This window comes from Rhamphochromis longiceps, linkage group LG1 (assembly GCF_057381845.1).
Source record: "Rhamphochromis longiceps isolate RC_006_pf linkage group LG1, R_longiceps_female_GT1.1, whole genome shotgun sequence".
In the NCBI taxonomy this organism is placed as follows: domain Eukaryota; kingdom Metazoa; phylum Chordata; class Actinopteri; order Cichliformes; family Cichlidae; genus Rhamphochromis; species Rhamphochromis longiceps.
In genome coordinates, this window is record NC_140557.1 from 16,400,744 (window position 1) to 16,425,604 (window position 24,861).

A 24,861-nucleotide genomic window follows, 5' to 3' on the forward strand; every position below is an offset into this window, starting at 1 on the left:
TGGGCTCAGTGTGAGAGTTTGTGGTTTTTCTATTCGTCTGTGTTAACCCTATGATGGACAGTGGACTTTTCTTGCCTTTTGCCCTTTGTCAGGTGGGATAAGCTCCAGCCACACCATAACCCAAAGGCAGGTTTATTCTTGTTTACAGAGATATCTGCAGACAAACATGATGAGAAGTTGCTCCTGTTTTGGTTCTTTTAAGTCCACTTGAAGGGCACGTGCACAGTTTGTGCATGGTAGTGTAGTGTCTCGGTGGAGTAGTCTGCATGGTCACGAAACACTGTCAGGCACAAAGATGTTTGCACAGAGCTACAGAATGTATGATGATGAAACTACATGCCTCTGAATCAAGCAGACCCTAGCATGCTTGTGGACAGGAAAACCATAACACAACTTATACGCATAAGCAGTAAAGGGTTGAAATTCAATTTTATGTATGTGTGTGTGCAAGAAGCTGATTGAGAAAGAACAGGCTTTTAAATTCTTTGGAAAATTATTTTGGCTTACATAATGTTTACTGTTAAGGATAGGTTGCAGTCAACTAGGAAATCAAGCATCATTATGGATATGGCAATAACTTAAGAAAATCTTTATTACATTACCTTTTCTAGAGTCTTCCTGAGCTTCAGTTCCTTTCTATCTCTCCAATGTGTATTACAATGACAACATGTTTGTGCCTTCATTCCTCTCCGCTGGTTGTTTTCCCCTCTTGCAGTCTTAACTCCACTTTCCCTTTTCACGCATCTTGCCATCTTCATTTAAACTTATACACTTCCAATTTCATTTCCTCTATTTGTGTATGTGTGTGTCTGTCTCTCTCGCTCTCTCTTTTGCACACACAACCTGCCAACTCATGTGAAACGTCAATGTCCCCACAGATGAATAACAAAGCGTACTGCAGCATATAGAGTATTAGGGCCCCAAGGGCAAACGTATGAATGCAAAGAGCTGCATTTGCACTCTTTACCTCTTTACCCCTCGCAGCATGTATTCATTTCTGCCTTTCTCCTCCATAGTATATCTTTTTTGTTTCTGTGTCTGGCTTAAGAGTTTTGTGTTAGTTTTTCTTCCTTTAAACTTGTGCATATTTCCCCGTCTTATTTCTCAAGGGATCCGTGCTCAGTGTTGTGGTCAGTTCGCTAGCTAACACACCTTACTGAAATCATATCCAATGAAAAGCAGCTTTTCTACTGCGTGTATGCATGTGTGTGAAGGTGCATGCATTTTAGCTCTTTATGCACATAATAATTATTGCACAAATTGGTCTTTCTGTCTGTTTTGATCCCCCTCACATTTTGTCTAATCCTGTTTCTTAAACAAGGATACAAAAATCCACAGGTACCAATAAACTTTCAAGAGAAGTACACAAGGAAAAAAAAAAAAAGGAAGGCCTATACACAAATACTAGAATTCACAAGCTCCAATTAATTTCATTGGAGAATGGAAGTTACATTTTTTGCAACTAAATTGTTTAAACCTGGCCATCATTTCAGAAGTATAATGCTGTGACCGTAAAAGCTCAGGGTTAAAGACATACACTTTACCAAATTATTTTTTTCCTAAAACATGGAGTGTATACTATGAGTCATCAATTTAAATGAAAAATGCTTTGGGCCTAAACACTTCTATCAACAATGGTGCAGACTGAATGGCACCTATTGTAAGAACAGTCTAATTATGTTTACATTTGGAGGTTTTTACTTCTTAATTCCCTGCTGATCTGGTATAAATAAAGCAAAATAAAGCTCCAGCTGTAACAACCCCATAATCTGGTGCCAGACCAATTTTAATTTTATTGTGCATTTAAATGAAGTAGTATTTTTAAGTAATTATGTACCCATAGTATATGACCTGTATACTTGATGACCTCCTAAAGTGTTAGCTGCTGTTTTTCACTACTTGATGAACACTTGAGTGACAAAAGGCAATGTTGTAATATTGTAACTAAACAATTATTGCCAACAAGCCATAGCATATATTTTTTGATATATTTATTATGTATTATTTGTTATTTGCATTTTTATTTCGAAATTCTTCAGTAGGAAAGATGATGGTTTGTATTTGTTAGATTTTTATATTAGTTACCTCATTTTATCAAAAACTGATTTAATTTGAATCTCTGTTTTAGTAGATGTAAGTTCAGTTCTGTGAACTTACATTTCTGTAGAATTATTCTAACGCATATTAATTTTTGAGGTCTGTTCCTGAGCAAAAGCAAAATGACAAAATATGACAGTCTATCTTTATTTAGAAATAAGCAAAAGAGAATCAAAGACTTCATCAATAAACACATTTGTTTTTTTTAAATAAAGCTATGCCTGCACTATGGGGTGCTTCATCTAATTACATTATATACACTTTAATGATCACTTTGTGCACAGACAGTTTGTGTATCAATTTGTCTGCAGCGTTAGCAAGATGCTAGCATGATACTCAGGCAGCTGGTTAGCATTAGCTGCTTGGTAGGGACAGGCTAAACAAAGTAGAACCCACACACTGACACAGGCTAATGTCAGACTGCCAGCTAAAATATTGATTGGTAAATGGACTGCCCTTACAAAGTGCCTTTCTACCTTTAAGAATCAAGCACTTTACAATTGATGCATCTTATTTAAACATTTGAATGAATGAATGAATGAGTTAACAGGGGGTGATTACAAGAAAATTCTTTAAGATTTGATGTTGCACGGTATGGAATTCAAGGTGAACAATACAGCGATCAATCACAACATTAAAACCACTGACAGATGAAGTCAATTACATTGATCATCTTGTTACAATGCAATGAACACTAAAACAAAAGTAAATAAAAGTGTAAAAAAAATTCCAAGAAAGAGCCCAAACTCCTGTTTTCTGGCTGAAAGTGTGATTATGCCGCTCGCCGCTCCACCTGCTACCCCACCTGCCTCTTTATGCGGGCTTTTGTTGGTTGTTATTCTTCCTCATCTCACAAAATGGTTTTCTGGACCCTGCATCTAGGAAATGATACTAAAAGGCTGCCAGGTGTGTTAAAATTTGAAAAGAGGTCCTGACCAAGCGTCAGCGTGTAAAGAGTTGGGAGTGAAATTGTGCTGAAAATACTTTAATAAACTCCAGGTTTGAAGTAAACATTTCATGCGGTCCTATAAATGCACACACCTAGAAACCACTAAATAAGATTTATATTTATTGAAAGTAGATGCAAATGCAAAGACTGATCATGTGACTTTCAGAATCCGCAGAATAAATGAAATAAGAGGATATTTCACACCAACTTTTTAAAATGAAGTTTAAACTAGCTTCCATTTTTAGGTCTTCCTGCTACAACAGTCGTTGTTTCAACGCTCAAAAGATACCTAAATAAATAAAATTAAATTATAGTGTGAAAAGAGCATAGTGATAAATGAAGGTTGTTTGAGAGACATGAGAGCGAAAGAGAAAGGAGGAAGATAAGTGGATAATTTTCACAGCAGGAAGAGTTTCTAATGGAAATTAACATAAAATTATAAGGGACACACCTGGACAGGGGAGGCTTTGATTCCTTTATGAAGGTATAATTTGGGTTTCCATTTCTCTCTCTCTCTCTGTGTGTGTGTGTGTGTGTGTGTGTGTGTGTGTGTGTGTGTGTGTGTGTGTGTGCGTGTGTGCAGGTCTATCCCAATGATACATACACCTGCACCTAAATAGGAAGAAATGACAAACAAAACTGCATACAGGTTAATGTGTGAAAAGAAAATGTGTCTTTTAATGTAGTTATCTGTTTACTCGTGCACGTGTTTGTAATGTTTATTTTAATCACCGTGCATTTTTTTTTAGTTAAATCAACAAAAACTATTGGCTAAGATCAAAACCTGGCTCACACAGTGAAAGCATGAAGGAACAGTAGGTATAAGGGTTCAGATTTACTAAGCGAAAGTTTGAGCCATGCCTCGTTTCTGTATGTTTTGCTTGGAAAATGGGAAACAAGCACAGTGATTTGTTGAAACATTCAAACATGTAGGGAAAAACAGTATATAAGTATTGGGTATGACCATCTTTATTCTACAAAACAACCGTAATTCTCTTTGTAAATTCTTTAAGTAGTCTTCAGGAATAGTTTTCCAGGCATCTTGAAGGATATTCAAAGCTCTTCTTTGAATGCTGTTGCCGTTTGTTCTGCTCTCTGTCAAGATGATTCTTTAATGGTGGGTCTGGGATCTGGGGAGACCAATCCATGACTGTGTGTTCGTCTATCCGGGTATGCTTTTACTGCATTGGCAGATGCTGATCAGACATTTTCCTGATCGTACTGCATGGCGGATGAAAATCTGATGGTACTTTTCTGTGTTTATAATTTGCCAAGATCTCCAACACCACTGCCTGGCAGCTCAGCTCCATGACACAGCCTTCACTATGTTTTACAGATGGCTGAATACATTCATTGTTGCACCTCTTTCCTGGTCTCAAGCTGACAATGATTTGAAGCTGACAATCAGGATTTCTGCCCTTTTCCCTTCCTTAAGAATAACTTCTTGACAGCCAGTCAGCAGATGGAGCAACTGAATGGCCAGGTGCTATGTCACGTCTCTGCTGTCAAGGAAATTACTTTCAAGTATTGTTTATCTGCTGTAGATAGTTTATTTTGGGCATACCGATTCTTCTTTTCTCCTCCACTTGTCCAGTTTCCTCAATTTTTTAAAGTTTTTAAACTGCACACTATGCTGAGATGTGCATATGGATATGAAAGGTGTTCAGAAAACCTGGAGAGCAATCGCTTACTAAGTATTCATAAACTATAAAATAAAGCACGATCGCAACATTAGCGTGTATCCCAAGGTCTTTTTCCTTACTGATAGATGGTTGTTATCAGTTAGCAACAATAAACACTGCATTTTAATAAAAAACCACCAAAACAAACTCAGAAACAGAGACTGGGACAACAACAATAAAGCTGTCTTTAAAGACTAAAGCTGCTACTTGTGATGGATCATAGAGGGGGAAAACAATTGGTGATGCTTTTATTTAGAGAATAGAAAACCACTGTTCACTTTCAATGGCCGCAGGACCACTTTCATTTGTTTTTGGGGTTTTTTGTTTGCAGTAAAAACAGCATTATTGTCAGATGAAACAAGCAATTGATTTCCAGTGTCAGGGAGAAAGATAATACTTAGAAAGGGATAAAATTACAGAGAACGAGAGTAAGCAAAAGACAAAAACAAATGCAGATGTGGGACTTTGAGGTGCCAGGCTTCTGTTTTTTTCATCAGTGACAGAGTGACCCACTCTTGATCGCTAGTTTCAGTTTATATTACAATATCTCAGCATAATAGCACTATTTACTACATACCAACACGCTCCAATACACCCAAGGCCATATCGCCTCATACATGCAGACTCAAAAACACACTTATAGACAAAACACATATAGGATTGCTTACATAGCTTGCTTTCAGCACCCAATTTGCTTTGCTGAGCTCTAACACACATTCAGGAGGTTGCTGAGTTTGTTGATTTAAAATGTTTCCAGCTAGCTTTGACCTTAGATCCTATGCATGTTTCTGATGGAAAATCTGTGTGTGGTTTCTTGTGTGCTGACTCTGGCTTGTGGGGGTATATCATATTTCTGGGGTTACTTTTCAAGAATACAAAGAAATTCATACATTTTGTTTCTGTTGTTGTTGTTTTAGCCTATCTCCAAAGTAAGCGAAAAACTGAGCATACTGCCTCTTTTTTTAGACACAGCGCATGCTAGGGGGGCATCAGCGATTTCCATTGTCACATCTATTCTAGTAAGATGGCTCTGTGTATATTTGCATGTTTCCTTCATTGGCTGATGCACTCCTACATGGTGCTGGAAGAAAAACTAAAAGTTAAACTAAAGGAATGTTACTTTTACACACGCAACTTTACTTTGGATTGACATTAGTTATGCAAGGTGCTGATTTCTTTCTTCTTTCTCCTGCCACAAAATAAACTTTGTGTATGTGTGCGCATGGGTTCTTTGTTAGTTACTCCCTCAACTGCTCTTTAATGTAACGATCTTTCAGCCACTCACATGGTCAAACTGTGGCCAATCAACTCAATGCAACAAGACACAGATAGGAAATACCTGACTGACAAAGGTTTATTTCCATTTTTCTCCAACTGTTGGCGTTAACAGTACCACTACAATTTTTCTATTGTGGATTTTTTTAGTAAAAAATAAAAATAAAAATGCAGATTTCCTGTACCTGTGATCCATATTTCACATGTCATGTCAAAGTGCATGTCAGAGCACAGCTATGAGATTGCTATGACAGCCACATGCACTGTCCATGGTGCTGAAATGATTTCCATTAAAATGGAAAATTCAGTTTAATGTTTCATTGTTAATTTTAATTTAATTTAACAATGAAAAAAAGACAACAACAGTATTTTCAGTGCAGGGCCATCATCCCTCTGCTTTCTCCAGCCATTTCTCTTTGAAACCCATTGCGCAGGCTGTGAAATTCCTCCCACTGAAACCACAATTTCCCACAGAGCAAGTTTAGAATTAGTTGGCTTAGTGATCTGTACGTTTTTATCACAACTTCATCTGTCATTCAAAATAAACTGACACAAGTGGAGAAACGTCTCACTCTCCCAGCATGCACTCTTAAAGCTCTGTGATGCCTCCTCTGTACAGCAATAACTGACACCATATAAAAGAAAGAAGAAAGTACTCAGATTTTTGTGACTGACCCTCTTACATAAAAACTTCATGGAGGTACACTTTTGCTTAGAAAATAGTGCCAAACTAAGCAAACATTGGAATTTAAATTTTCTCACATTGATAAAGTATAGATTTTAGGCTTTGTTTCCACTGCCATTAAGTTTCCAACAAATCACCTATTGCAGATTTAAAGAACCAGTTTAATTGATGTGACACATGATGTTGCATGAATCCATAACAGCTGCTTCATTTGTACCCACAGGTCTATGATGACGCTTCTAGGTTGTGGGCAAAACTCTTCTACCTTGCCATAGGGTGCGGAGTTGTTTCCTTACCTCCCTCTTTTAAGCTCAAAACAGCTTTTATGGATCATATACTTTGTCACAATGCACCCTGTCTGACTAAGGCAAACTCAGGTAAAACGAGAGAGTTTAAAAATATCTGTACTGTGAGTTTCAAAATGTACCAAACAAAACAGTCACACTAAGGACCGAACAGTCGTGTTCTAGTCTTGTTCTTTTTTTAGTCAGTCCATTTTGACTTCAGGTCCCTGTGTGGAGTACAAAGATACAGTAACATCTCAGTCACCTTTTTTACTTTGATATGAGAGCCAGTCATGTGATTGAAATTATTTGAACATAAAAAGACAATCTGCACAACTCTTTTATTTCTTGTCTTCGGTAATGAGCTGTTATTGTGGCACATTTCCGCACTGCATTTGCCAACACTTCATAAAAATGCCCCTCGTGCTTTGGCGTGACTGGACTGACATCAGCTCCCCAAACCCCAAACAAATAAGTATGGGCTGCTCTACTGAGACTTTTGAAGCAAATACAAATAATGGATTGACAGAATTTCCACTGGTGCTTATGAACAACCATGTCTGCAGGCACACTAATACTGAAAAATTAATAACCTGGTTTCTAAACATTTTCGATGATGAATCAGATCTACTTTACAGTTTTCACAGATGGAGAAAGAGTGGTAGTAAGACCAGTGATGTACTTTCAAATGATTTTTAGTTTGAAGTTTGTGTTTGGTTGTGTAGCTTCAGCTAGATTTTAATCCTGTGATTCATTTTCATTCACTTTAATCAGATCATAATTATTGAGCTGTAGGTTAAAAGATGATTGATTGCATATGCAGACACTTGGTTTTCCTCAGAAATTCAGATGGTTGGCTTTTGAGCTTTTGAAAGTGAGAATTATATATATATATATATATATTTTTTTTTTTTCCCCACAATGTACATAGAAACACATCGTGTGCATTTCTCTGCCATGATCTCCTTTTCCCCCTTTATCGTTATTTCAGTCTGCTCTATCCTTGATCGTGCGTCTGACACACACACACACACACACACACACACACACACACACACACACACACACACACACACACACACACACACACACGCCATTAATCCTATCTATCTCTGCTATCTTCAGACAGCAACCCCTATTCCTTGCTGACAATGTTTGGGATTTACTCTGGATGTAGCCTTGATTCTTCCTGTGTGACTCTGTGTGTTTTTCCATTTGTGTGTGAGCGTGAGTGTCATATGGAGCATGATACATGTCTTTCAATATCCATTGGTTGTTATGGTGACTGGTATTAGAGCATGTGCTCTCCCTTACCTTGCATTTGTTTAGCTGCCCTCTTCTTATTGTCTTTGCACATTTGGTTAACATTGAGTATATTAATATTGAATTTGACATATCGCCCCTTTGATTTAATTGACAAAAGGTTTCTATTCTGTTTGTTCAGTGTTTATTAGTTTGTCAGTTTGCACTTGAATGATTTTTGTGGCAAAAGCAAATATTGCACAACATGATCTTGGCCTCAAAAAGTAAAATCACCGAGTTGAAATTTTGGGCAAAAGACTACCTGCTTTCAAAATCATCACTTTTCTGCACACCCTCATTAAAATAAATGTAATTCTAATTAAAAATATGTGTGCTTACTCTTAGTAAAGTGAACTTAATGATGGCTGTAAAAGGATTCAGACTAGCGAACAAGTGTTAGAAGTAACTGCCTACACAGGAGCACAGGAGAACGTATTTTCCAAAACAGTTTTTAGCATAGTTAACTGCACAGATGGACTTTCATACTATTTTCCAGAGACCTGCTTTTATCCCCAGTGAGCACCAGCTAAATGCCCTGAATGCCTGAATCTATCTGCAGCCCCACTTACTTAAACAGTTTGACAGGGGGGCTGACAAAGACCGTGATAGAGAGAAAGACAGACAGAGAGAGGTTGTGGTATTTGTTCTTTGTGTGATAAATATAGCAGGTGAGTGGGTGGAATGAAAACAACCTAACACTCTAGCAGGATAAGAGAGGAAACACAGAAGATAGATATAATGATACCAGGAGAGAGACAAAGTGACGTAGCGATAATAATACTGAGGAAATGAGAAAGAAACGTAATGACGCTTAGGGAAAGATGAGATGATGCTAATACAAAGATAATTGTGGTGAACGAGTGATGTACAGAGAGCAGATTGGATGAAGGGATGAGAGAGCAGGATAGAGGCAGAAAGAGGAAAAAGGATGGGGGTAATGATGACAGAGCTGGGGGAAGAGATAGAGGAATTGAGCTGCAGGGAGGAAGACCACGAGGTAGACAGAGATGCATGGAGAGAGGTACAGGCATGGTGATAACACCGGTGTAATAAAGAGAGCAAGAATGGACAGAAGGTTTAAGAGAGGAAGATATAGAAAGAGGAGATGGAGAGAGATGGAGGGTTGCAGAGAGACAAACATAATGTGGGAGAGACACAATGATTCTGACACAGAGATAATGAAAAAGAGGGAGGGGGTGGTACATGAGAAGAGTGAGGGGGAAGAGGCAACGAGGGAAAGGAAAAGAGGATACCAGGAAAACAGACAACAGATTCCTCTCCTCTCCTCTCTACTTTTTCATAGCTGGTATTGAATCACTGCAGTCAATAGTTCTACACAGCGTAACTTAGAAAGATGCATTTGATTTGTGGCCCAGCACGCTGTGGAAAGAAGAGGCCAGCATTTGATTTATGAGTCAGGGACCTTGTGGTCAAGTTCACTACAGCTCTCCACCTCTCTGCTGCTTCTCAGCACCTAAAATTTAACAGTCTGTCAGATTGCTATGTAGATTTTTTCATTGCACAGTCAAACCATTATCAAACAAAGCAGATTTTGTTTGGGTATGGAGGGCGGATGTGATTAAGAAATAATTCATTTTCCGCATTGCAAAAAACTATTGTACAAGTGGAAAAGCATCAAGTTGCTGTGGCTTTCCTGCTGACATTTGTCATGCAGTTCCTGTGAATGCCTGTTACAAATAAGAAAAGCATCAAGCATTCTTTTTTTTTCACCGGTGGTATCTCACAGCAGTATTGCTGTGCAGGCTTTCTTGCATAATAATTAAAAGCCTCACAAATACCATGTAAAATCCTCAAATCTGTGGGATCTAAAGCAAACAAAATGTACATCTAAGACTTAGCCCTGTGTAGAAACAGACTGGCAGTGTGCATATTAGCATTTGCATTCACGTCAGCACCTGATTACACAGTGTGCAAACGGCACCACATTTTTATCCGCCTGTGTCTGAAGTGGTTATTTCACTCGCTACTTATAGACACACACAGAAATTGTCACACACACACACACACACACACACACACACACACACACACCTCTTTTTTTTATTCTGTCATACTTAGCGAATAGCAAACTCAGGGTCTATATCTACTAGCTTTTTGCTTCACAACAGCAGTTCAGCTTACCATTCTAATGATGCTTAAAGTTATGCATTACTAGAAATGTAGACGATTTAAGTGAAGAGTGGGTGCTGATTAGCCTGTGTCTGTCAGCTAGGTCTCACCTCAGCTAGTTGAAGTCAATGAAGTCAATTTTCATTGGATATATAAGGTCGGTGACTTCTGGTGCATGTTGATTGATTGATTGATCATTTATTTCAAGCATATGTATAGATATATATAAGACAGAGCATAATTTAATGCAAAAATTTGATACATAAAATGGCTTGCTGTGCAGTTAATGTACTAACACACTGTGAGCCACGTTTTTACTCTAATTTTGATGAATGAAATTCTAGTACTTGTTTGTATACTATGAAAGTATCACAGTATTTGATAGGAATCAGTGTCTCTGCTTTCTACGAACAAACATGAAACTGTTTAGTGCTAAACTTCCCTCTCCAGCAAAACCAGAATGGTGATTGGCCACAATACTAATCCAGATGTGAGTCCAGAAGCAGTGATGTTAGAGTTGGTGTGTCAAGCTTTTATGTAAAGTCCATGGTACTAGAACTAGAAGAATATACCATCTTTTCAATCTATTATTATGTTATTAGAGCACATTTGCACATTGAAATCGATGTGTATAACCTTTTTGTTTTATATTATTGGCAAGTTCTGATAACCAAAAGCTCATTTTATGCTACTTTTAAATTTAAAAAAAGTTGTTGGAATTACAGTGTTTGTTAGAAAGCAGGCCACAGTTGTTTGCTCACTGATGGGCCACAAGAAGTTGCTTCTGAAAAAACAAATTACGGGATTTTACTTCCCTGATATAAATAGGTAGCATAGCTAAGAACACACTACTAACAGTAGAAATCAGTCAGTTTCCCTCTTCAGTTAGGAAACTGAAGAGGGAGTCCTCAACTCTGTTTATCCTCTTAGATAATGCAAAGTGCTTTTTACTGAAATGCCCCAAGTATGATGCTTACAATATGGTATCCGGGTTGATGTGCATATCCGCTGAATTCTTCTTATCCCATCTGCTCAAGAGGGGGATCTGGCAGCAGAAAAGATGGCAGACAGAAAGAGAGAGACAACTGAAGACAGAATAAGGTACAGACACAGATACGGCTGAGGGGGAGAGGTGAACTGGGTTGGAAACACAGTGAAGAACAATCTGAAATTAATCTGGACACTCCAGATGGTTTGAAGTTAGTGAGCGCACATGTATGTGTACTTCTCAGTTCCTGCCAGCTTGTCCATTTGGGCTTGTGTGTAGGTATTTACTTATTTGTGTGTTTTCTGTTTCTTCAGAGATACAACAACATCTGGTATGTACTCAATGAGCAGGTTCTGATATTAGCCTGATGGAAAAAGACAAAAATACACAAGAACAGCCTCACAAACATTTTGCTAACATTTGGTTGACTGGATTATGACCCAGTGAACAGGGAATGGAGTGTGTGCATGTCTGTGTTTGTGTGAAAGACTGCATTCTTAGTAATGTGCAGTTAAATACATGGCCATTGCTCTCTGACAGTTACTACTGGCTTTCATGTGTGTCACACAGACACACACTCAGCACCACACATCTCCATGTGCCTTGTATATTCTTCAAGAGTAAACAAGGACTGGATTAGGAGTTCTGTACCATAATGTTCTGTACCATAAGTTGTGTGCTGTTTTATTTCCGCGAACAACACATGCCTCAAGTATGTGTTTTTCTGATAAATGTATTCAGCTAGCATTCCTCACTTAGCTTATTTCATGTTTGATTTACTTTCCTGGTGACTCTAAGTAGCATCAACTACTTCTGTTAAGTGATCCTAGATTTTTACATTTTGAAAACAGCTTTAATTATAATAGCTATATTTTTCTTATATTGAATTATAGAATTATATTGAATTAGCCTGGTAGCTATTTTAATTCTTTAGTATATATATCTGTGCAAATAATGTTCATGTGTACATGTATATATTTAAGTTTGAAACACCTATTGTAACATAGAAATTGCAAACTTTGGATTGCATGAATTATATTGTATAAAGATTTTTTCTATAACTCTAACTGGAGGACTGTGTGTGTTCATGTGTCTGTGCTAAAGTTAAGTCATGACTAATTGAATCATCTTAATTTTGGCTTTTTTGTGATTATGAACCCTTTCCTCAACGGGTTGATGATTTAGGTTTCCACTGATCAATGTCACATCATTTTGTTCCTTAACAAATTACACAGTGTGAGAAGTGTCTATATAGGTTTATATAGGGTTAAAATATATGTTCTACATTTATTCGTATCCATCTACAGGGAGTTCAGAATTATTAGGCAAATGAGTATTTTGTCCACATCATCCTCTTCATGCATGTTGTCTTACTCCAAGCTGTATAGGCCCGAAAGCCTACTACAAATTAAGCATATTAGGTGATGTGCATCTCTGTAATGAGAAGGGGTGTGGTCTAATGACATCAACACCCTATATCAGGTGTGCATAATTATTAGGCAATGTCCTTTCCTTTGGCAAAATGGGTCAAAAGAAGGACTTGACAGGCTCAGAAAAGTCAAAAATAGTGAGATATCTTGCAGAGGGATGCAGCAGTCTCAAAATTGCAAAGCTTCTGAAGCGTGATCATCGAACAATCAAGCGTTTCATTCAAAATAGTCAACAGGGTCGCAAGAAGCGTGTGGAAAAACCAAGGCGCCAAATAACTGCCCATGAACTGAGAAAAGTCAAGCATGCAGCTGCCAAGATGCCACTTGCCACCAGTTTGGCCATATTTCAGAGCTGCAACATCACTGGAGTGCCCAAAAGCACAAGGTGTGCAATACTCAGAGACATGGCCAATGTAAGAAAGGCTGAAAGACGACCACCACTGAACAAGACACACAAGCTGAAACGTCAAGACTGGGCCAAGAAATATCTCAAGACTGGTTTTTCTAAGGTTTTATGGACTGATGAAATGAGAGTGAGTCTTGATGGGCCAGATGGATGGGCCCGTGGCTGGATTGGTAAAGGGCAGAGAGCTCCAGTCCGACTCAGACGCCAGCAAGGTGGAGGTGGAGTACTGGTTTGGGTTGGTATCATCAAAGATGAGCTTGTGGGGCCTTTTCGGGTTGAGGATGGAGTCAAGCTCAACTCCCAGTCCTACTGCCAGTTTCTGGAAGACACCTTCTTCAAGCAGTGGTACAGGAAGAAGTCTGCATCCTTCAAGAAAAACATGATTTCCATGCAGGACAATGCTCCATCACACGCATCCAAGTACTCCACAGCGTGGCTGGCAAGAAAGGGTAAAAAAGAAGAAAAACTGATGACATGGCCACCTTGTTCACCTGATCTGAACCCCATTGAGAACCTGTGGTCCATCATCAAATGTGAGATTTACAAGGAGGGAAAACAGTACACCTCTCTGAACAGTGTCTGGGAGGCTGTGGTTGCTGCTGCACGCAATGTTGATGGTGAACAGATCAAAACACTGACAGAATCCATGGATGGCAGGCTTTTGAGTGTCCTTGCAAAGAAAGGTGGCTATATTGGTCGCTGATTTGTTTTTGTTTTGTTTTTGAATGTCAGAAATGTATATTTGTGAATGTGGAGATGTTATATTGGTTTCACTGGTAAAAATAAATAATTGAAATGGGTATATATTTGTTTTTTGTTAAGTTGCCTAATAATTATGCACAGTAATAGTCACCTGCACACACAGATATCCCCCTAAAATAGCTAAAACTAAAAACAAACTACAAACTACTTCCAAAAACATTCAGCTTTGATGTTAATGAGTTTTTTGGGTCATTGAGAACATGGTTGTTGTTCAATAATAAAATTATTCCTCAAAAATACAACTTGCCTAATAATTCTGCACTCCCTGTATTTAGTGATGGGATGGATGGAAGTCTAAGGGTTCTACAAGGTCAAGGAAGTTTACTGAGCGAGCAATGTGATCACATAGTGGATGTGATTTAAAAAGCTTCATATAGTATTTTTGTGCATGTATGAGTCTATATGAGTGTATGTGTTGTGGTAGGTTTTTTTCTGGATGATCATGTTTCTGAGACTGATAACACTGAGAGGATGGAGGCTATGAAATCTGAATATATGCCATGTGTGTTCATATTCAAGTGCTTTGCATGAAAGCTTTGAATGGCATATGCTACTGTGTCGAGGGAGGCTGTGAGACATGTCCTGCATTATATTTGAGTTGTGTGTGAGGACATGGGCTTGTTAACACTGGGCTTTGCATACTGCACATATTTAAGCTCTGCTCGATTTTTGCTTCAGATATACTATCCATTACAATATTTCTAAAGGGTGTGGGGCACAATGTATAAAAGAATGTACGTTTAACTTTGGTCATGGGAGTTTGAATTGTTTGCATATTCCCTCTTCATCATACTGTTCTAATCTCTGTGTAAAACTAAATCTGAAGAATGCATGGAACCTGATCGTATCCTTAAAATATATTTATTGTATAATGTATACTTTAATGCAGGATGTACATTTTCTTACATGTCTTATCTCTTTCTCTTCTAGCTGAGTCTTGTGGTGGTGTAGTCCAAGGTCTGAATGGCACCATAGAGTCACCTGGTTTCCCCCATGGTTATCCCAACTACGCCAACTGTACATGGCTGATAATAACAGGGGAGAGGAACCGAATCCAGCTAACCTTCGTCACTCTGGCGCTGGAGGAAGACTTTGATATTGTATCGGTTTATGATGGACAGCCCTCACCTGGCAACTTAAAAATGAGGTTAGCACTCATTCTTTCATTTTCTGTCTGATGTGGTTTCCTGTTCCTCTTTTTTCTCAGTGTCTTCCCTCTTTCCAACCTAATCTCCCTCCCTCCACATCCTGATTTATCAGCAATGTCCATATATCTACTTGGTACTTGGACCGTTGTATATTTTGTTGGCCATCTTTTCTTCAAAATTTAGAAGAAGACTTAGCTCTAATCTGTCTGTCAATTTTAAGACAGGTAAAATAACAAGAAAATAAACCAAGCAGACATTTTTAATATTACAGTTGTTGGGAACACCGATTACTGTCTACCTAAAGGAGCACAGCGCCGAGGGGTATAAGATATTTTAGTTTCTGAATATTAGATTACTAGATTCATAACTTTTGCACTGTCCACTTCCTGCTGTGACAAAACAAATTTCCCACGTGTGGGACTAATAAAGGTTATCTTATCTTATCTTAGTGTATAGGAAACAAAGATATGGTGTATAAACAACTCATCACCTAAGATTTCAGGTTACTAATGACTACTGTCTTTTGAAAGTGAGTTCAAAAACTTGCAGGAGTGAGCTTCATTGATTAAATTTGGCTTATTGCCCAATTCAGCATAATCTGAATAAAGTGCAGCTGCTCCATAGAAGTCCACCTTATACTTATGCCTTTATGATACGTGCTGGAACTCCTCCAGCATCTCAAAATAGTTACAAGAGGGCAAAGTCACAGAAGCAAGTTTGGCGAATAGGGCAGGTGTTTAGTGAAATGTGTGTAGGTGTAAGAAAGTGCAGTAGTACATCTAGTTTAGATGCCTCAGGTATTCAGACGTGGAGATCCCCAATGCAACTCCTCTGGTGGTTAAGGACTCTTAGCCAGTACATGTGGTTGTGAGTTAATAACTAGAAATTGCTGAGCTCATCTGGACTTTGTTCCACTCTAGAGTCTCTCTTGGTAAGAGGTGGTGAACAGGTTTTCTCCAGTTGATAAGAGTGCTGTTCTCCTGTGATATCAGGTCAAGGAATGAGTCCTAACTATAATATCTGTTGATAATTTTTATGGTCACAATTTTTCAGTTAAGGGCTAAAGGGGTGTTAGGTCATGTGGCCTCAGGATCTTGTATCTGCCTTTTTTAGATAATGTGGTCTTGTTGGCTTCATCAAGCAACGACTGCCAGCTCCCACTTGTTCCAAAGATCCAAAACCTAATTGTAGCTTAAAGACATGCAGGCAGATGGAACAGTGAAACAGTGGCCTGAATATAGCATCCTCTTTCTTCACAACTTCACTGCAAAATTTGAAGTGCTGTTATTTTGGCTAACTTGAATGTAGCATGCAAACTGAGAAAGTCTCACTAGGTTTAACAGCACTATATAGTGGTTAACTAAAAGTGTTCCCTGTGGATCAACAAAAATGTGCAGGAATATATATAAGCCACTGATGAATTGGCAGCATCCCTATTTAGTGAGTGGAAAGAATGTAATATTATTGCAAAAAGGGCAGAGAGAACATCATCGACAGAGCTGGCAAACTGTAGGAAGCTTATTCATAGTGCTCTGCTTGTGTGTAGGAGGGATGAGCTGGGAATGCACCAAGTAGTGTTTAAGGCTGGTGGAGCAGTTATGGATAACATCGGGTTTTTCCTTGAATACATCACATTGCTGTATTATGAGTCAGTGTTTGAATAGAATACTTTTTTTCTTTTAGTGGATGGATAAGCAAGGAATAGACTGTACAGCGTGATTGGGTTGTGTGGAGGTTTACTGTAAATGCAGCCTCATTTTTGTGCTCAGCATACTACCATAAGGATCCTTGGTGTGCTGTTATGCTGAAAATGACCATGGGCAAAGAAAAGAGAATAATTTAAGAAAAGAATCCAAGTTTTTATAGGCTCAAAGTAAGATTTTGTGTCAGTAGTGTCACCCTCTTTATCTGTTCTGCGTTTATCATTTGTGTATGCCACGTGCTAGTTGTAGTTGCCTGTACTTAGTGTATGATTATTTCAGTGGATCTTTTGCAGCGTTGGTGTATGCGACCTCATTATTCTACCTGTTGCTTGTTTTTTACATCCACACCAACCAGACGTGACTAAGAGGGATTTGTTTTGGCTTTTGTTATGCTTGGCCTCATTGAACTGTGGTACGATTATCTCATGAGATAGACTAGCTCAAGAGACTACTTCACAGCATAGCCGTATTAGAGCCTTTACTCTGTTAATTTACAAAATCTCTTTTAAAAGATAGGTCTGATTTAAGAGTGAAATGAGCTTGCGCATGTTGAAATGAGCACAATGATTAAACATATGAAATGTCTAAAGAAACTAAAAGTATATTAAACGCTGCAGCTGCAAAGCCGACTAGTTAAGATTTACTTTACTTACATAAAGTGTTCTGTATGTATCCATTCATCCATCCATCCATCTTCTGCCACTTATCCAGATTTAGGTTGTTAAACCTCCCTCTCCCTGGCCACCTCCATCAAGCCAAGCCACCTGAGAGATATAATCTCTCCAGTCTGCCCCCAGGCCTTAAACACCTTTTTCCAGGCATCCTAGCCAGATGCCTGAAACACCTCAACTGGCTCCTTTCAATATGGAGCAGTAGGACCTCTACTCTGAGCTCTTCACCGTATCGCTAAGAGAATGCTAGTTTGCCTCTTATCTGTGATCTCATTCTTTCATCACTACCCAGAGCTTGTAGCCGTAGGTGAGGGTGTGAACGCAGCTCAACTGGTAAATCGACAGCTTTGCTTTCAGCTTCCGTTGATGTCATTGTGCATGTCTTCAGACAAGAAATACAAATCTTAGTTTTGGTTATCACCTTTGATTATCACCTTTTTTGCATGCTCCAAAATTCAAGATCTGACATCTTCATGCTTATGGGACTCAACAGAAGACAGCATATATCCATTTGTTGCACCTTAGAACTACACCTTTATTAACAGAATTAAAACACTGTGCTGCTGATAACTGCTTTGGCAGGTGAGCTGACCCGTTGTGGCAGCTGCCACATTTTGCCAGCCTGGTCGCTCTGTCAGGGATGATAATTAGCCCTGGAGTTATTTGGGTCCCACATTCTCTGACCACTACCCAAACATGCCAATAGTATTTCCTTTTTGAACCTTCAACACAAAACATCAGTGCAAGGGTGATATATTGGGTTTTCCTAGAGCTTCTGAACTTAAGTGCAGTGAGTTGCAGCAGGGAGTCCATTCCCAGTGCCATTTAGATCAAGTGACTAAGCTGGGAGATGAAGGGTCACTTTTTTCTCTTTCAGTTCTTCTGTTGATGTTAGCACTTCTCTACTCCTCTGAATAGTGCAGACATTTCTGGGGACAAGCAGCATATTGCTGAATTTAGACCACTGGCCAGCAGTCTTTTGTGCCCTAGGGCTCTCCCTGGTGTGTGTCAGTACAGGCAAAGCTTCAGCCCTGCTTGTAAGGCTTCCTTTGGCTCCAGCTGGGTGTTAGCAGCTACTGAATTCACCCACTATCCTATTTTTTGCTTATAAAAGAGAGTAAGTTATGTTTTTACATGAAATATTTAAGCCTGCACTAGGGCTGAACGATTATGGAAAATAATCTAATTGCGATTTTTTGCCCCAATATTGCGATTGCGATGCGATATGCGATTATTTTTTAAGGTCTTTGTCTTCTGTATTATTAAAAAAAGACAAGCAATACATCATATAGTATGGCCAATACTATATTACATTAATTTTAAACTGTTCTTTCCTGGAAGACAGACCTCTGTTATGATGACATGAGGTGATGCATGAATTGATGACTGACATTTTTATTTAACTTCTTCAATCACAACAGTATATTTGAACATACACAATAGTTTATTTTTAGCTTACAAACATCTGAGCATAAAGTGCTGACAAGGAACCCTGGTGTAAACATTAAAATGAAAGTCAGTACAATGTGCAGATTGCAGAAATATACATAAAAAAAAATCAGTGGCTTTACCACACTCAGTTTTTCGACATCTGTGAACTACTAGACAGTCATTCAATTAAAAAAATAATATTAAATAAATAAAACTAATAAATAAAAAATACACACATCTTACTGATCTCTGCAGTCAGTAACATTACACATAAAGTGCAAACATAATAGCAATTGTATAAACACACACACAAACACGCCTTTAAAGTTTAAAGGCGTGAAATTGGACGGTCTAGCCTTCTGATTAGCTAATCAGAAGGCTAGTTCTGATTAGCGTCACCGCTGTCTCGGTGGAGTTTAATAAACTCGGCCGTCTGCTTCTTGCTATCTAAAATATAACCAGACACTGGTGTAAATTCTCGACTGTCTCATACTTCTGTTTAATAAGTTTTCTGTTTGACGTTTAGTCAGCTGTGTGAAAACCAAGGAGGAACCCACCCGGGGGATTAATAAAGTTTTATTTTATCTAATCTAATAACTTTAATCTCAGCCAAACCGATTTACTCACGAACAAACAAAACACTGAAAAAAGCCCAACAATAACATTTTTAGGTTGTCTAAGTGACTTATATATTACGTTTAACCCGAGCAGCGAAACTCCGCGGTGATCTGAAAATGATGTGCCGGGAGTTGTGCCGTTCTCGGCCGCATCAGTAATCCTCGAGCTCCCGGCTAGCTGTCGAGCTGGTGGGTAGCAGACGCCTCTGAAAACGTCGAAGCACTTTTGCAAATATGGGATATCTTGATAAACCGAGCAGATATTTGATGTTTACACAACTACTTTCTCGCCTGAAAATATGTTAAAAGTTTATTTTGTGACCCAGAAAGATTAGTATGAGTAATTTTAAAACTTAGTAGCGGCCGCCATTGCTGGAAACTGGAGTTTGGCTGGGCCGCGCTATGAATTCTGGGATATGGTAGTAATTTGGACAGCCTTATAATCGCAGTATAATCGCAGCCTTTGCGGTTAGAAAATTGCACTTGATCACGTCGCGATATTATCGCAAATGCGATATATCGTTCAGCCCTAGCCTGCACATACAAGAGCTGATTTAAATTATCCGGCTGTTCTCTGAGTTCCACAAGGCCAGTCATCGGCCAGTTGACCTAAAACCCTCTCCTCTTCTCAGCTAGTGCTGATATGAACCCATCAGGCTGCCTACATGGACAGTGGGATGCAGCCAAGAGGAGCTGACTGCCCTCTCTTTGTTCAGAAAGAAGAACACAGAAGACACAGGATATATCTTTCTCTAGCAGCCACCCCTCCAACTGCCCTTGGATCATGCGTACGGGGAATTCTTCAATCTCATATATAGAATAAGGGCTGACCTGGCATCTGTGACCTCTTCTTACCAACCCCAGTTGTGCGTCAGCAACGGTAGAGAAGGGGTAGATAGATGTATAGATTTATTTTTACTTTATTTTATATAGAAATTTCAAATGTTAACAAAATGCTGCAGCTACAATACGAAAGAAGAAGTTGAGAAGAAAATTCTTGAGTACTGTAGGTATTAGTTTTGACTAGTTTTGAGTATTTTTAAGTCCTTTTATCACTGTCAGTCCTGTCCCACTGGTGAATCCTGTCCCACTGGTATTCATTTCAGCTATGTGAATTCTAGCTTACTGTTCCTAATGTGAGATAGTAAGGAAAGTAAAACTTTTTTTGAAAGACTTACTTATAAGTTAGTATCAGGTAAAGGTAGTTGGTGGGGGGTTTTTTTGTGTGGTAGTGCTGTGTTTCTGGTGAGTTGGGATAATATTTATATTACTGATTATAAAAGAATTGGTATGATAAGTTGCCACTATTTCTGTGTAGTTGCTGGTAGATTTTTCTCTGCCTCACTTGGGGGCTAAGAATAACAGTGTTATTTTAACACATAACTGTGTTATGCTATTAAATTAACATTCTCTATTAACGTCATAGACGGGCAGGAATGATAACATTTGCTACCTAGCTGCAGCATTAACATCACTGCTTTATTATTAGCCATAGCCACTAGCTGTTATCTTAATGATAACAAGCAGCTTATGTGGTTATCAGGTAATTGCTAATGTTAATGTGTGCACCATCCAGGCTAATATTTATGATAGCCGTTTCTCTGTTGTTGAAATGGGAGCTCTACTGACCTCCTGAAAATTTGGTGTAGTGAATTTCAACTACCTCAGCTACTTGTGACAGGAGGAGCTGTGTGCTTGTAGGTTTGCATTGCTGGTATCAATACTGCTGCATGATACTGTGGGATGAGTATCTATCAAATATTTATTTTTAGTATAAAATGGTATCCGTCTTTTTTTTGACAACCCTACTAGAATCAGTGAGTGTGTAACCTGTTATTATTTCAAGAACAAGTAAGTATTAGAACAGGGTTTTTTCTTTGGACAGATATGAGAAAATAGAAATCTTTAATACGAATGAGAAGTGTTGTGTTTGGAGAAGGGAAAACACTGCATACCTGTATCACAACTAGGGATGGGTACCGGTATCCGGTGCCTTGATGGCACCGGTTCTGACATAAACGGTAGTAACCAGACCGAAAAGCAGCGCACATTTCGGTGCTTTATTTCGGTGCTTTTTTTTCCTGAGCTGTGATACACTTTAGATTCTAGCCAATCATTTTACGTTTCCCAGGATAGTAGGCGGGGCCAGGTACGTACGTTCTTTTAGAGCAGAGCTACAGATTAAAAATGCCCAAGGCGAAGCGGTCAAAGTCTGGCTGTACTTCACAGCAAAATATGCAAACTCAGCAGCCTGCAACAAGTGCTTTAAGCTGATACTGTGATACTGTCAAAGGAAGTAACACCTCAAATCCGATGAAACACCTGGCGACGCATAGCGTCTTTTTTTTTAAAGTCGAGAAATGCGCCGTATTTGATAGCTTGCTGTGAGACCTCACACCAAGCACATCTACTGGGGGTGGGTTGCCTGTTATCGGACCCGGAGCAACATCCCCCAAAAACACGAAGAGGAGAGTCCTGGCCCCTAGCCCTGCCAGTGTATCAGAAATGATGACGGATGATGATGGCAGCAGCAGCCGTTCTTCTCTGCGTGAGTAGCTTAATGTTGTTCGTGTGTAATTTACGTTGAGTAGGCTAACCACGTTATTACATTAATGCATGTAAGGTGAACTAGCAAACATCATCATAGCTACATGCTGCTGTCTTCTTGTTTGATGGCAGATACTCCCTTCACCCTGGCCAAAAAGGCTAAAATGACCAAAGAAAAAGTGGAAAACAGTTAAACAATAGTTTTTTTCTATTGTTTAAGCACTGCTTCCAGCCAAGAGTGATGCCATAAATCCCCTATAGCTGCAGAAAAGGCTAACATTGTTATCTTTTTACAAAAAACCAGCTGAACATGAGAGGTTTTTGGACCAGTTTTGTGTTCTCCATTCTTTAAGCACCGGTACCGGTTTGGCACCGGTTTCGGATAAAACCTAAACGATACCCATCCCTAATCACAACTTTATCTCCTCTGTCACGATCACGATAAAAGATTTACAAATCATCCTCCTTCTGACTGCACTTTGATCAGTCTCCCTGTTATTAATGATAAAAAAGAACTAAATACATTTTACACATGATTCATTAGATAACTGAAGTCCTGTGCACATTATAATTGTGTAAAAACCCATTTTACTCTTTGCTCTCATTCTATTAGAAAGATGTTGATTCATATGTTACCCTGCTCTTTGCATCATAACATATTTTTTATATGTTCCCCAAGTTAACATCATCATTAAACCTGAATTCATAAGTTAGATATGGAAAGAAAGTTGAAATGCTGCTCTAGGTACATTTGCAGCCATGATCTAATTCAAGAGCCATGTGCACATGTGGTCTCTGTGCAGGCTGGAAGACCAGTTCTGTGCTGAATGAATTAGATAGCTTCCCTAGCTGTTGACACTTACACCGCTTCAGCACACTTGGCTTTGAACAGAGACAAGTGTGGCTCTTTAAAACGCATCAAAACAATAGAGGCGACTCGAGCCATATGTGCTACATGTTTAATGTGTGACACGCAATTGCAGGCTGACTCTGACTGTACACTTTTGCTACTTTTATTTGCTACATTTAGACAGCTTCCAGCTCTCCAGATAGCTCATTATCAAAGAAAGCACAGGAAGAAGCTGTGTGGATTTGCTTTGACCACTGCAAAAATTGTCATCACAACGACACTATACAACTGCTGCCAACAGTTATCTATACTAACTATCACATCAGCCACAAATAATGTACAACTACAACAAAACCCAAGAGCGTACTAAAGAATTAACAGTGTCCTGATTTTGCCTGGATAAACGGAAGTAATTACTGATGCCCAAGGTTAGCTGGAGGTCATCTTAGTATGAACAGACTGACAGACAGAGTGCAATGCACTGGCAAAAACCGTCAAAGCACCTAAAATGAACATAGTGTTAATGCAGACCTGTTATACTGATTTGTATCTGTTAAATAAATTATATATTTGCGCTGTTTTAGTCAAATTGGATGTTAAGATTCTTATCCACAATGCAATATGATGAAAAAGGAGCACCTGGAGAGTCTAATAAGACTTTGGGATATAAAGGACAAGGACCACTTCCTGGTCAAGATGGGGAGGAGAAATAATTAAGAGTGGCAAATGCAAGCATCTTAGCATTATACAACGATAAAAGTTAGGAAAAATGTGAATATATCTCCAACTGTGTCTCCTGTAGTCTCATTAAACCCTGAAGTGGTACTCATTCTGTCTTAAGAACCAGAGTTTTTGGCTATTGTGTATTTGTTTATGCCATTGATTTACATGAACTCAAATATATACACATATACACACACACACACACATATTCAACTACCAGTGTTGAATAATACGTGTTTGCTTCATTGTTCACTAACCTTAACTTCCCGGTTCATTTATTTTGCTTTCAGTCATGCTCTCCCACTCTCCTTGTTTTCCATCTCCTCAGCTTTACTTTTTTATTCATCATTTCCATCTGTGCTGCTCTGTTTTTACGACTCCATCCCTCTTCTGCGCTTCATTTGTTCGTGTTTTAAATTTTTCAAAATGTTACTTGTATATCTTACTTTTTATTTTTTTATGTTTGCAGTCTGGAAATCACATGGATTTTAACATAGCTGTACAGATTAAAATTTGTAATGAAAACCAAAGGATTACTTCAAAGTAAAGAGACATTAACCAAGGGGAAATTTATGAACTGCTTCACCTGTAAAAACAAATGAAAGCAAAACAGTCGGTGGAGCATTTAGTTCTCAAAATGTGACTGATCTCGGACCTGCCATTAAAACTATAACATTGCAATAGTTTTAATGGCAGGTCCACAATAGTGCTCGTGTTGATCAGACTGAAGCCTTTTGCCTGAAAATTTAACCTGTATTAGAAATTTATGCAAAAAAACAGGATTTGTAAGAATAATTACTAAATACTTAATTCAGCAATGAACTTAATTCAATGTTATCATATGAAGTAATTTTCTGTAGTTATGTATGTGTATTATTTTTCTTTATCTGTCTGGCATAACTTACTACATCATAGCATACAATGAAATATAAACATGTATTGACTCATATTCTATTATACTAGATATGACTGGTGAAAATGAGTCAAAGATACACTCACTTTATTAGGTATGCCCTGCTAGTACCAGGTCAGACGCCCCTTTTGCCTGTAGAACTGCTTCAATTCTTCGTAACATCAACAAGGTGCTGGAAATATAGCATAACACAGTTGTTGCAGATTTGTCGGCCGCACATCCATAATGTCCGTCTTCCATTTCACCGCATTCAGAGGTGCAACAAGTG

The 24,861-nt window shown here is 38.6% G+C and overlaps 1 protein-coding gene across 2 annotated transcripts in view; it reads left to right on the forward strand.

Annotated features, from left to right (window-relative positions):
- LOC146678517 (CUB and sushi domain-containing protein 1-like) overlaps window positions 1–24,861 on the forward strand; it is a 479,448-nt gene that overhangs the window by 107,096 nt on the left and 347,491 nt on the right. For both annotated transcript variants that reach the window (XM_085400429.1, XM_085400436.1), the window contains exon 2: window positions 14,921–15,137. In XM_085400429.1, the coding sequence (XP_085256555.1) occupies window positions 14,921–15,137 (217 nt within the window). The remainder of the gene's footprint in view (window positions 1–14,920; window positions 15,138–24,861) is intronic.